This window comes from Stegodyphus dumicola, chromosome X2 (assembly GCF_044657685.1).
Source record: "Stegodyphus dumicola isolate Sdum_Otavi_A_Nest chromosome X2, ASM4465768v1".
Taxonomy (NCBI): Eukaryota; Metazoa; Arthropoda; class Arachnida; order Araneae; family Eresidae; genus Stegodyphus; species Stegodyphus dumicola.
In genome coordinates, this window is record NC_140781.1 from 45,755,329 (window position 1) to 45,769,157 (window position 13,829).

Genomic DNA, 13,829 nt, shown 5'->3' on the forward strand with positions numbered 1-13,829 from the left:
ATATAGAAATTCTGCTACCTCTTTGACTAAATTAGCTTTCCCTTCTATTCCTCACAGAGTGAATAATAAACATTTTTTTTTTAATTTTGATGTTACAAAATTTCTAACTGGGTATGGCAATTTTAATTCATATCTGAAGAGATTTGGGCTATCTAACACAGACGTATGTTCCTGTAGCGTCGGCGGAGTGCAAAATGTCGAATATTGTTGTTCTACTGTGAAAAGCTTACGAAAGAACATTTCTCATTTCCGGCACGCTACCTTTTAAAGTCGGAGTTTTGATAAAAAAAAAAAAAAAAAAAAAGAGGTAGGCAGTCTAATTAGGCCTAGAGGAGTACACAAGTAAAATTTTGGGAAGATAGCACTTATCATTTTTATTCTGTGGGTGTGTCCAGAGTGGCACACTGAATGAATAGAGCTCCGAAAAGAGTGATAAAACGAGCATTGTTCTCAATGAACTGACCAATGAGATGCGGAGAAACAACGAATACAGACTCTCAGTTGTCCTAGGTTATCGGTGAGCCCGTTCTGGGCACACCTAGGGTTCCCCTTTTGATTTTAGGCAAGATTTCAAGGTAAAAACTTAAAACTAATATAAAATAAGGAGATTAGCATACAGCTAAAAAATAACAAAAATTTCTTTTCAAACAATTCCTTTTATACCCTAAAAAAATCTGGAAGATTTCTTTGAAAAATGAGGGTCTTAAAAAAACTAAACATGGCTAAAATATATGGACTGGTTTGTGTTGAGCTGCCATCTACTATAAATAAAGAAGGTTCAGAGTAACCTATAAATCATTTTTATTCAATTTTTCTGTGCGTACAGAAGGAAATTTTTAGGTGTGTCCAGACCGGACACACTGTGCCGCAAAGGGTTAACTCTATAAATATTACGTTCCCTGCCCCTCTTCACGTGTTCGTACAAGATAAAATGGCATTTTCTTTTTTCTCTATATTTATTTCTGACGTTTCATCTGCGAATGTGTTACTTTATTTTAATATTTTGCGTTGTGTTGGATTTTGTTACTTACCTTTATAAGCCTTGTGTAATATCATGTGACGCACAAGGAATTTAACTGTTCTTAAAAAATAAATTTTAAAAAATCTCTTATGAAATACATGCTGAATTACACATAAATGTACATGACGGCGTTCGAAATGTTGTTATGAAATGCTAGTCTGTACCTTTACATGGATTAATATGTGATGCTTGCGACATCAATATTAGGAAAAAAAAAAACAGAGTCACAAATAGTGTTGGGATCAGTTTATTACAATAGTCAATATTTATTCCATTTTGTGCTTTACACATATTTTTACTTTAGAAATCAATCATTTAGCTACTACCTAAATAACGCTTCACTCTAAGCAAATACATTTAACTGCAATTAATGAACTTCATGATTCTCTCACTGAATTCGAAGTATCAATACAGGATGCTAAACGCAGGCGCTGACTTCATTTTTTCACACATATCACATACTGTACACAACAAACTATACACATTAACAATATAGTAACGGAAAGTGTATATTTATAATAAATGCCCTTGCATTGGAAAATTCTTAATTTCCCGCGAAATACAGCCATAATAAATGTCAGGGAAAGCAATGGTAATATATGGTTCGATTAAAAGGTGTCAGATAACACTTTATTTAAGCTTTCGTTAATAGCTACATATAAAATAATTTTTAACATAGTCAGAAAAACGTCTTATTGAGAATTTTAGCTTGCCTTAATTCAGATGTTTTACATTTGCCTGCATGAAATGCTGGTAAGATTTAAGAACAGATAAATGCAGCAGTCAACAAGTTTTGGCGTAAAAAATAACCTAAGGTTTAAAACATATGTTTCGAATTTCCTTTCTTATTCACGTTTTCGCTATTAGACAAATATCAGAATCTTTTTATAACTATAACGTTCTGTAACGCGTCATAATTTCTCTCTCTGTTCGGTACACATACATAAAAGCTATCTTCATTTTATGTACTTAACATACTGTGTGGGAATTCACGTCCTGTAACATTATATGTATTTAAGGTGATTAAACATCTGTTATTGGACTGTATTCGGATAATCTTTCAGAATAATCTTTAAATGTATTTTTAAAAAGTAAGTAGACTCAGATGGGAAGAACGAAACATGCTGACGTTGACAACGATATTCTAAACACGTAATTTTTTATGGCATACTAATCGGCAACCTATTAAAAGATGCTATGAAATAGCATCATTTCTGAATTTTCAGGACTAAGTTAAACATCATGCTTTATACCTGCAACAGAAATTACATTTTAAGCTATGTTTACATTACAAAAAAAAAAAAAAAAAAAAAAAAAAAGCGTCAAGAAATATCTTAAAATTTTTATGATGAAAATTAAGGGTATCCAAAAGCTCAAAAATGAGTTTTATTTCAAATTAACAACAACAAAAGCAATGGCCGGAAGCGTGCTTTAAATTCACGTCATAAACTAATACATTGTGCGGTTCGTGACAGGCGGAAAAGTAACTACAAAGCTTCTTTAGCCAAGACTTGATACTGGACTGAAAATAGTTTGGTGGTACAAAGGCTGAACTACCTCGATCGTATAAACTCTTTGCACATCTAAGTCTGGATTTCCAGAAAAATACCAGCATTGGATTATTACAGATTGAAGACGAGTGAGGTTTTGAGACGAGATAAAAATTACTCGTGTTGAATTATAATGGACATCGTGGGATTAGTAAAAAATATTAAAGATACGTGTATAAAAATCTACACGAATTATAATGATACGCCAATGCATTACTACATTTGGACAGCGAATGATGCGTCTGATGCCTAATAGTATAACTGAAAATATAAATACAAAAATATTGGATCATTTTCTCTTTCCAGTGTTAGACTGAAATAAAATAGAAAGAGGAAACTTTGTGAATTAATATAATGAGCCAAAGGTGCTGGTATAAAGAGTGACTATAATGTAAATTCAAGCTTTTAAGATCTTAAATACTCTTCTTAGTCGCGTTTAGAATAAAATGCGACAGAAAACACACAAACGGAACATAAGATCGTGTCTTCTTTAACATTTATCCTGACTTTCCACATCTTTGAATGAATTTCGGCTACAAGTAAAAACGGAAGAGCGATATTATGCAAAACAATAGCTGAAATCTAATAGATACCACTATGAGCCAAATAGCTCTGCGTCTATTTTGCACACTAAAGGAGGCTAGATTTAAGAGTAATTTCTTTTATTTTTAGTCTACAGATTACATTTTAGTTTGGTACAAAGTCCTGCCGTTTTTTACTTACTTATTTAGTTGTATTTTGGAATATAAACATGTAATCTTTTCTCGGACTTACTGCTTCTAACTTGTTATTTACTACAGTTTGCGCACTTGGAATTCTAGGTTCTTAAAATTGAGATGTCACCAAGTTTTAATCGAAAGATTCCAAAGTTTAATTACTATTTGAAACAAGAAATGAGAATAACGAAATTGGTTAAGTAATATACAAAAATGTAGGGTATTTTATAGCGGTTAAATTTTTGGGGTAAGTTCAAAGACAATAACATGTAAAAGTTAAATAAAAATTTGTATTCGTCATGGAAGCAGATAAAATTATAACTATATTACCATTGCCTTTACACCAACATTTTCACACACTAATACTGCCAGAACTTTAAATTTTGTTTGTATAATCGCTGCTTACAGTTACCCAAGCAACTTCGTTTTATCATGTCCCTTTAAGAAGTGCTGTTGTGCAAAATCTATGTCAAACTATGTCCACAATTTAACCTGTAGTAAACACAGTGGTATACATTTTGTACAGAAACATACTAAATAAAATATATGAAAGAACAGTTTCTGAAACTGCAATCGTTTTAAGCAAACAAAATGTAATAAATTAAAAACCTCAAAAATGAATTTTTCTTTACTACATCGCACTGTTAATTATAAAACTTAGGCCTGATTTTCTATTTAAGAAAATTACAGCTTATTTTTAAAAAATTGATGTTTAGTTTTTACTGGTCAGACAATCTTACGTCTATCGTATAAAATTTATGCTAAAAATGATTATCCAAATAGGAATTTTCGAAAGTTTTCAGATGTATTAATAGTTTTTTTTAATACTTTTGATATTATCACTGAATTTGCTCTAAGAATAAACTCAATATCTATACATTTCCTACTTGTAGATTCATTTTAAATAAACTATAAACTCTTTATAACTTAACTGAATGGAAAATTATTTATTAGAATATCAGTAACGCTCAGAGAATACATTCCCTGATTCCAGGTGCCTCTGTTAGTATGTTCTAGTAGTCTCTTTTAAGATATGTCTATAATTTTCATAACTAAAATAGCCTTTATTTTACTTTTACGGAATCTTGCGAGGAATACTGAACTGATAATCTGTAGATTACCAGAGCAGGGGGAGAATCATACTCAGCGGAACACGACAGATATAATTTTGTTGCAATGTGTTTGTTCAGCTTTATGTTTCTTAGGCGAAAGTTAATAAAGAAGCATCGCAAAGCTATAAACGGTAGAGTATGACAAAACTGGAAGATCATCAGTCTAAATTTAACTGCACGAAGTTTATTGTTGTTTTAATTTGACTGGTGCATTTGCTGATTACAACGGTTCTACAAAATCTCTATTGGAAGTGAAATTCAGTTTAGCATAACGGTAAAAATGTCAATAAAATAAAATGAAAATGAAATATTTAGTTGTTATAACAAGACATACATTCCGAGGTATTAATAATATATTTTTTAAACCTATAATGAAAAATTAATGTTAAAATTCTAGTTTTAGAAAAATACTACATAGCAGTAAGATAAAATTAAAAGTTATGCTTTAAAGAACATTAGTTTATTTAGTTAGTGAGATTATTTTAAGTTCCATTTAAAAAACGACAAGGACATACATCTGCTTATAAATGTATTTGTGAAACAAATATTCCCATAATCAATAATTAGCGCCAAGAAGCAGTTCCAGCGTTAAGTTTATCTACTACAGATTTCAAACCATGCATACAAATATTGCACCCAGTATACTGCAAAATAAAATAATTTTGTGTACCTGCAATTCTAATATATTTACAAAACAACAGAAATCCGCTAAGAAAAATGATTCTTGTTTACAATATATCATTGATTTCTAACAACTTTTAAACTGATAAATCAAGGAAAGCAAAGAAATGCTACTAAATTTTGACATCATTTGTAAGCTCTGTCGTTTTACAAAACGTTTAAACTTTTAAATATAAGTCACTTTTCTTCTCAAGGGTTAGCGTGATAAGCACCTATAGCTGCAAGTATTAACTTTATTTTAGCTAGTGAAGAATGCAAACGGAAACCTTGTATCATGGTACCACATTAAAAATACAAGTAAAAATAAGTTAACACGATGATTGCGGCACTTTTTCGCATTGGGGGGGGGGGATGTTGTAACACCATGATAACAAGCTCTTTCCTTTGCAGCCTTTATTTAATTATGCATGTGTATATATAAAGAAAAAAAATAAATATAAAATAGATGATAAAGACAAAATACTTGAACTAATAATCAATACATTTGATCAAAAAATGTTTGTTCAGCTTTTGAAGAAAAATAAAAATTTCAAGTTCTGACAGTAACATAACATTTGTCACACCTACTAATCGGTGTAAGCCAGCAGGTTATCTCCTTAAATTATTATTCCTTTCATTGTCCAATCAAACCCTTTGGAATTGTTAGTACCATACGCCATTTCCTTCTGCAGGAAATGCAGTCGCTAAACAAAGAAGTACGTATACGTCTCACTTCAGTAAAAAATGTGGTCACCCACCTTTCTTCTGGATACAGATGTGTTGCTCAGGTGGCAGGAAAGCATTGAAGATCATATGAAACAATATACAGACGTCTAATATACAACACGAAAACTACTAGACTGTAATTCAGTCACAGATAATTGTAAAACATTGCACATTACGATTGTTTAAGAAATAAAGATTCATTAAAAGAACTGCATGTATATTTAAAAAGTTTTGCAGTTAGCACAATAAAGAAATTTCAATGAAATTTCATGCATTGCATATGCAACTTAAGATACTTGTCTCCACTTATGAAAAGTAACATTATTTTAAGTAGATATTCATCATCATTTATGAAAGGTTTTAAGAACCACTTATAAAACAGCTGATTAAAATTATTATCCCCATGTCCGGAATGAAATATTAATAATTAAAATACTTTTAAATACCAATGGTTAAAATACTAATACGATAATGCTATGATTAAAAGTGTACGGTAAAAGCACACTTCACCTGAATATTACATTTATTACGGAAAAATCACAACTTTTTAAATAGTGATAAAAAATCAGTCAAAATAATTAATTAGAAGATCAGTACGAAATATTAAGACAGGCATTGTTAAAACTAGCGATAAAAAGGACAATTTTCTTCCCAAAGTTATAGCCAGACTACGATATACAGCCATCTTTATGGTGACTATTATCAGCATCTAGTGACGCACTTATTTTAACCTTTCAGTTGTAGGATACAGATATTCAACATAGGAAATATCACCGCAGTTATAGCTTTTTTCATTCATTTTATATGCGATGCTGATTCACATAATTTGAACATAAAATACATGCATTATTTACTCTCGTGATTATCCAAACAAATAATTACAGTTCTTAAAAAATATTAAAGGGAAAAATGTCGTTAAACGACTTTTCTTTTAGGTGAGAATATTTCCAAACCAAAGCTTTCTCATGAAAATAAAAATTCGTAAACTACACAACAGAATTCTAATATATATTGCACTATTTAATGCATATTTTATATGCATGATTTATATATAATTTTATTAATAACAAAAGTGTATTTATAGTAAAGTTTCAAGAGCTAATGTGAATAATATTTCCTTTTCCCCATTTTTCCTTTCTAAATCTTTTCAAGCATTAATATGAAGTCACCGGTAATTTTAATGATATGTTTAAACGGCGAAGAATTTTTTTTTAAAAATTCACATAAATAACGCTTTTAATCTCAAAGATAATTTTCGATTTAAACACACGATCTTTTAATAAAATTTTAAAGAATTACTTATTCCATTTAAAATTTATTTTTTTATGATTATAAAAAAAATATTTTTTATAACTCATTTCACATTATAATTTTGAGAAGGTCTAGATATTTTTAAAACTATATATGCGTGTTTAAACTGAGAAAAGAAGCGCGATGAAATTGAGAAATGAGTACCCACAGCTTTTAATCGAAATTTGTAAAAATATATATTTATAATATACAATAAGCGTGCTAATTGCCAAACTGTTGTAATAATGCGAAGTGTACTTTTATTATGAATATTAATGCTAAAACTTCTTAATTCAAACGAAACATTAAAAAGCCACCTAAGTTTTGTCAATTTGAAATGCAAGGAAAAAAAAATCAAACATACTTAGCATTATGACATCACAGACTAGAAGTAAATAACAACTGTATTGAGCGTGTGATAAAAATATTCTTCACGTTCAGTTAGAAATAACCTTGTTTAATTTTTTTTACACTAACTGGAAAACAACACGTCATGCAGCAATTTCCAATTGAAACATATTTTTTTTCCCTATCCTTTTCGTATGTTCGAAACAGTAGAAATGAAAACTGCTGAATAAAAGACATAGTTCGTTTGTTTCACCAGTGGAGTTCCACATGATCTTTATACCACAAATATCACTTCTTTTTGCGTGAATCCCAGATTGCTGTGAATCCATCTGTGGGATTTCTTATTTTGTCGGTCCAGTAATTTTATTTTTCATAATGGAAAAAAGCATACTGTGGAAGCGTCTTCATCAACAGTGCTGGTAGTGACTGCACAGAATATAATTACACATAGGCTTGCTGCTTCGTCCTCTACCTAAACAACCAATCATTTGACGGAAATTGAAAGTAGCAATACATCTCTTGGAAGCTGGCATTCGACTTAACTTTTGCACAATATGATCCACACTGTCTCTGATCTCATGCCGCGTGGAGCCTTTTCCATAGCCCAAGATCCATATTGAGACTAAGTTGACGTCTCCATGGCGGACGACGTTTCGGAAACGGGAGACAAGTTGTTGTCCATAGTCACCGATGGAAGTGAAGTCAACGGCGAGGGATTCATGGGACCTGGACCCGAGTGATCGGAAACGGCAGGCCCCATGTCTGTAAGACCATTTGCTGTAGAAGCAGTGAGCTTTGCTGAAAGTGAATTCAAAAGCGTAGTTGTCGTTGAGGGATTGCCACTGCTTGTTGATAGCAAAGGTGCCATGCTAGTAGGGTTTACTAGTGTTGGAGAATCAAGCAAACCAAGCCCTCCATCTCGATACCTGAAGAATACACAAAACAAAAATCTGAAAACTTTAAAACAATAACTGATGATATCTAAAAAAATGTAAAATAATGACAAGGATTTAAATACATATATATATGTATACTCTTGTTATTCGCATATTCTGATGAGCTACATGGGAGCGTCGATATTCTACACCTCGAAGATTCTTATGCAGTAAATTTCAATTCTTCTAACCAACACTTAAAAAGCCATCCAGATGGACGATTTCGACTATAACTGCAGATACTTTTGTATTAAAACAAAGAAACTTAAACTGAATTGACTAGAAGTGAATTTATGGTACAGGTACACCCAATGCTTAATTTCTAAAAGTAGAAATACCGGAGCCCTATGTAAGACCGTCAGGAAAGAGCAACAAGAGTAAATAAATAAATAAAATGACAATTAAAATCATTAATAATTTAAAAAATAAATAGTTAATGAGTATCAAATTAATTAACAGTTATTTAGTTAATATTAAAAATCAATATTTATTAATTATCATTTAATCATAATTATTATTTAATTATATTATCAAATAATCCCGCCTTCCTAGCGTGCCTTCGTGGTGTAGCGGTTCTGCACGCTGAGCCGGTATTCCAGAGGTCTGTAGTTCGATTCCCGGAGAAGGCGGTTGCTAATTTTTTATCTTGCCGGCTTCCAAAAAATACCGAATGTCTTTACAGTGGAGTGCCGAACTAAAAAGGATGTTCGATGAGCATTCTCCACGCCTAGGATTTGGCGATTGCGTCCCCTAAATAAAACCCCAATCACCCTTTAAAAGGGGGAGTATAAAAGGTATTTCTCCCGCTTTCCTAGCGTGCCTTCGTGGTGTAGTGGTTCTGTACGCTGGGCCGGTATTCCAGAGGTCCGTGGTTCGATTCCTGGCAAAGGCGGTTGTTAATTTTTCATCTTGCCTGCTTCCAATTAACCTAATGTCTCTACAGAATAATTAAAATTAAATTAAATATAAAGAGATAAATTAAAATTCAATAAGCGAATTTTTATATAATTTTATTGCTAAAAATCGAATTTCTACTGAAATAATTGCTCAGTTACATAAAAAAAAATGCCAGAGCCTTCTTATTTAGGGCTCCGGTGCGCTCCGGCTAGAATTAGAAAATAACCCCAAAACTAAGAAGTACCGAAGTCGGACTCCGGTGCAATTTAAGCTCTCGGTACACCTGACAATATTAAGCAGTACGTTTGCTTCAGTTACACAAACTAAGAAATATCAGCAACGTGAGCCAGCCAGTGAGGCGAAAGAGGGATTTCTAATTTAATTAGAATTACTATCACAAAAGCCAAGAGTCTCAATTTTTTTTAAATTTTTATTTTCGGTATAATAAAACCGGTAAGTAAATACGCAATTTCACAGCATTCAAAAAGTATTATTTGGCACATAAATTTATTCTGTAGCATTCGGAAAGCCCGTAACAACAACAACAGAAACACTAATTCTTTACAACATCATAAAGTAAGTCTTAACTACTGTTTAGTACAATAACAACAGTATTTTTCTTGTTATTTGATTGTTATAGCGTATTCTGTAGTTTACATGAAGTACACTTCCAATTAACAATTAAGTCCGAAATGCTTTCAGCACTCAAAATAAATAATCCCGTTCATTTAAAATCGTTATGCTGTTCGCTTCTAGCTCTGTATACAAATAATTAAATTCATATATTAACGGGAATTTACAAGATGGGTTTGAATTATATTGAGTATTTTCTCCCTCCTTTCCACATGCATTCGTGATTAACAGGAAGCACACTCGTCCCGGCTCTATACCGGAGACGGCATTGCGCATTTTTCACGCCTCCTGCTTCCCTTCCCTCAAAAAAAAAAAAAAAAAAAAAAAAAAAAAAAAAAAAAGACTATAGTATTTAACAATAAAGCACACGACGGTTACTTGCTTAAAGGAAGCGATGCCTTTTTGGAGGATTTCCAAAGGAAAACTGGCTCCTATTAATGTTGTCCGCCGAATTCGGAAGCTAAGTCGAGTTACTAGCACACAGCGGTTTAATCCACTTGGCCTTGCGTGAGCAGGTGAATGTTTAAACACAAGATTCCTCTAATGCAGTTTGACTCTAACACTTGTTTCATTAGATGTATTTAATTATGGCAAAGCACACTAGGGCTATCTGCCCCAATGGGGAGGGATGCCTTCGTGGAGTACTTTCTAACGGAAACTGGCTCGTATACATGTTACACATGGGGAAAACCACGAAAAAACCCATGCAGCCAGCCCGTTCGCGGGATTCGAACCTCGGACCGAACTACCAGTGTTCAGCGACTTTACCGCTCGGCCGCTGGTGTTCCCTTGTTTCATTAGGAAACAAACTTCAAGATGACTGGAGCTGTATTTCCTACTCAGTTTGAAGTTTTCTAGTTATGTACGAGTTTTTAATGAAATGTTAAAATATGTCTTTCTTTCTTCTCATCCCAGTGAACATTGTTGTTGGATGCATGGGCATTTTTGTGGCTTATTCCCATGCGTAACATAGATACAAGTCAGCTCTCCTTCGAAAATCCTCGACTGAGACATCGCTCCTATTAGGCAAATACTCTCGAGTGTTTTGCCTTAATTAATCAACAAAGAAACGCAAGAAATGATTTTCTTTTTTAGGAACTAAATTTCAGCTCTCAACTACCTCTGAGGAAAGTAAAGAAATATTTTTAAGACATGTATTTCATTTGAGAAAATAATTATATTAGCACATAATATCTAATTCCCTTTCAAAGGAGAAGACTTAAAATCAACGTTTCCTCTGAACTGTATAGGTACGTAGCCACATACTGATTTCTGTGGAATTGCATTTGTGCTTTCATTTCCCAATACGACCAATCGTATAATTACCAATATACAAAGTATCCATAATATATTATAAATACTTAATCCTAGATTTGACTCTGCCGCATTCTATTAGCTTACATACATAAGAAATTTAAAAAGGCTTACGATAGACTTTACAGCTGCGGTAGTATGAAAAGTAGTCTTGGGAAGTATTTCAGAGTGCTACTGAATGTCTCCGAGCAATGCATAATTCTTTACTTCCGAGCTCTATCTACCATTTTACTAAGCGAAACCCTTCTGTAGAATAATACACTCAAGTATTCGTTACACATAACATGCAAGTACGCTCTTTGATGCTGTTTTGTTTTGCACATGCCATCAATGTCAAGGACTGCATTCATTTAAGTAATGTTCACTTAAAAGTGTGAGGAAAAGACTTACCACATATTTCTCATTTCTTGTCGCCTGGCCCGCATTAGTTGCTTGTACTCTGAGATTCTGAGCTTTTTTCCGTCGACGATACATGTCCTTTTAGGACGAGGTCTATACCTGTAGTCTGGATGCTTTTCCATGTGAAGTCTACTTAAGCGTGATTGTTCCTCGTAGTAAGGCTGTTTTTCTGAATTAGTCATAGCTTTCCATCTGGCTCCTGCAAAATCAGATCAAGTACCTTTCAAATTTAATGGGATACAAATATGAATCTCTCATTTATAAAATAATTCTCTTTCACTAAGCACCGAATCCCTGCAGTGCTACTAATTTACAGCCCAAGAACATCTAAAATAATTTCCCATCACGCTCTTGTACGATTCGTGTATTTGTGACCAGGACGTATAAAAATGATTTTCCACTACATAGCTCAGATTAACCGACAAAGTTTTCAATAGCCGATTTGTTTAATTTTTGCCCTATTTTTTCAACTCAAAGAAAAACCAAAAATTGAAAAACCAATGCCTATTTACGAAGACGCAACTAGCGCTTTTAAATACACCACCACCAAGTAACCAGTTTACAGCTGTGCTTTAGAATCTTCACGCATTCTTTTTTTTTTTTTTTTTTTTTTTTTGTTGTTGGATCGCGTGTTCAGATGTGAACCACTCTCACTACCATAAAACTGATTCACATCTAACGTGAGAAATTACAGGAAATATTTTCATAAATCATGAACAGAGACTGTGATGACCTCTTTCTTGCGCACAAAGTTAAAACTTACAACAGGAACAAAGTAGTCCTGTCAAAAAATAAAGAGATTTATAATATTATTTACTTATTTTTGATTAAAAGTAGTTCTTATATACCCTAAAACTCCTGGCACGAAAGCATACATTCCTGGTGTGTCTGGTGCCTGCCGAATCAATTGTACTCACTTTGGGGTCAACCCTTCTTTTGAAAACTTTCTTAATGCCGAATGGCTTAATTAGGCTAAAACTGGTACTGTCTGCATAGCTGAACGGCCTATGAGACGCATACTACTACTAAGAGTTTTTCGAGAGGAGAAAAAAGCGGGCAATAGAGAAACTTTTAGCTATCATTTACAAGATAAAACAATTCGGTAACCAAAAGATATTAATGTGTAAATTAGAAAAATCGCAAGTCATAAATGAAATCTTACAATCAAAATTAGCAAAAAGATTTTTATGTTAACATACGATGATTTCTGTATCTATGCAACTCTCCTTTTCATTTAACTGATGATATTCACATAAGTGTATAAGGTATAAAGCTGAAAAAATTTCCTAAAATTTCTCAGCGCACCTGACATACCTCATTTAACTTTTATTTAAACTGTTTCATTAACTGTCATGACTGTCTCATTTAACTATTACTGTCATCACACATTTATTGGTATCACAGATTTCAATCGTCTAAGTTTTTGCTTTAAGAACGCGTTTTAATAAATCGGGTTATCAGAAAATTTTGAAGTTCTAATAAGCGAACGAAGAAGAAATAAATCGATTTCGATAACAGTTACGCGAAATATCGTGGAATAGCATGCTACGTTAGGAACATTACTGTATATTTTGTCAAAATTTCTTAAAAATATTTATTTGCATTACGAAACAAAAGTGTCTTTTTCCGGCAATATCTTCCGAAAATCTCTGGAGACTAATCTAGGCTCTGGTGGATTTGGACACAATCTCTGCACTGTCATCATTCTTACGAACTGAGCTATGTAAGCCGAACTCAGATGATATTGACAAATATTCTGAGTGACGTTAACGTGCTGAGTTCTTTGGAGGGGTGTGACTCTCACACCCAGACAGACTTCTATTTGACGTTGCAAACGTTAAAGCTAGGAGTCCAAATCATAGTCTATATGGTCATCGGTGAAGGAGGCACCTTCAAGAGTTTTACTTGTATCGTGCATAGCTGCAATGGTGTAGGCTCTGGCTGAGATCTTAAATTAGGTTTTCCTACTACTCGCAGTAAGGCTGCTTACATTCACTGGAAGCTGCAACTAGCTTCAGTAGCTCAAAGGGGTAAGAAATCTACTTAAAATTGAAATTATGAGATTTGATCTTAAAATTACGTTAACTTTAAAGTACGCAAACTGACCGGGTGAGCACTAAAAAAAGTTACCGATATTTCGATGTAATTAAGCACATCGTCTTTAAGAGACTTCTGTAAAAAATCCGAAGGTCAAAAGAAAGCTTAAAAACTAATATCTGATGGGTACT

The 13,829-nt window shown here is 33.0% G+C and overlaps 1 protein-coding gene across 5 annotated transcripts in view; it reads right to left on the minus strand.

Moving 5' to 3' along the window:
* Positions 1–1,252: 1,252 nt before the first annotated feature.
* Positions 1,253–13,829, minus strand: part of LOC118187367 (uncharacterized) — a 781,272-nt gene continuing 768,695 nt past the window's right edge. For all 5 annotated transcript variants that reach the window (XM_085810184.1, XM_085810185.1, XM_085810186.1 and 2 more), the window contains 2 exons: positions 11,593–11,800; positions 1,253–8,349 (listed from right to left, as the gene is read on the minus strand). In XM_085810184.1, the coding sequence (XP_085666310.1) occupies positions 8,046–8,349; positions 11,593–11,800 (512 nt within the window). In that variant the 3' untranslated portion in view covers positions 1,253–8,045. The remainder of the gene's footprint in view (positions 8,350–11,592; positions 11,801–13,829) is intronic.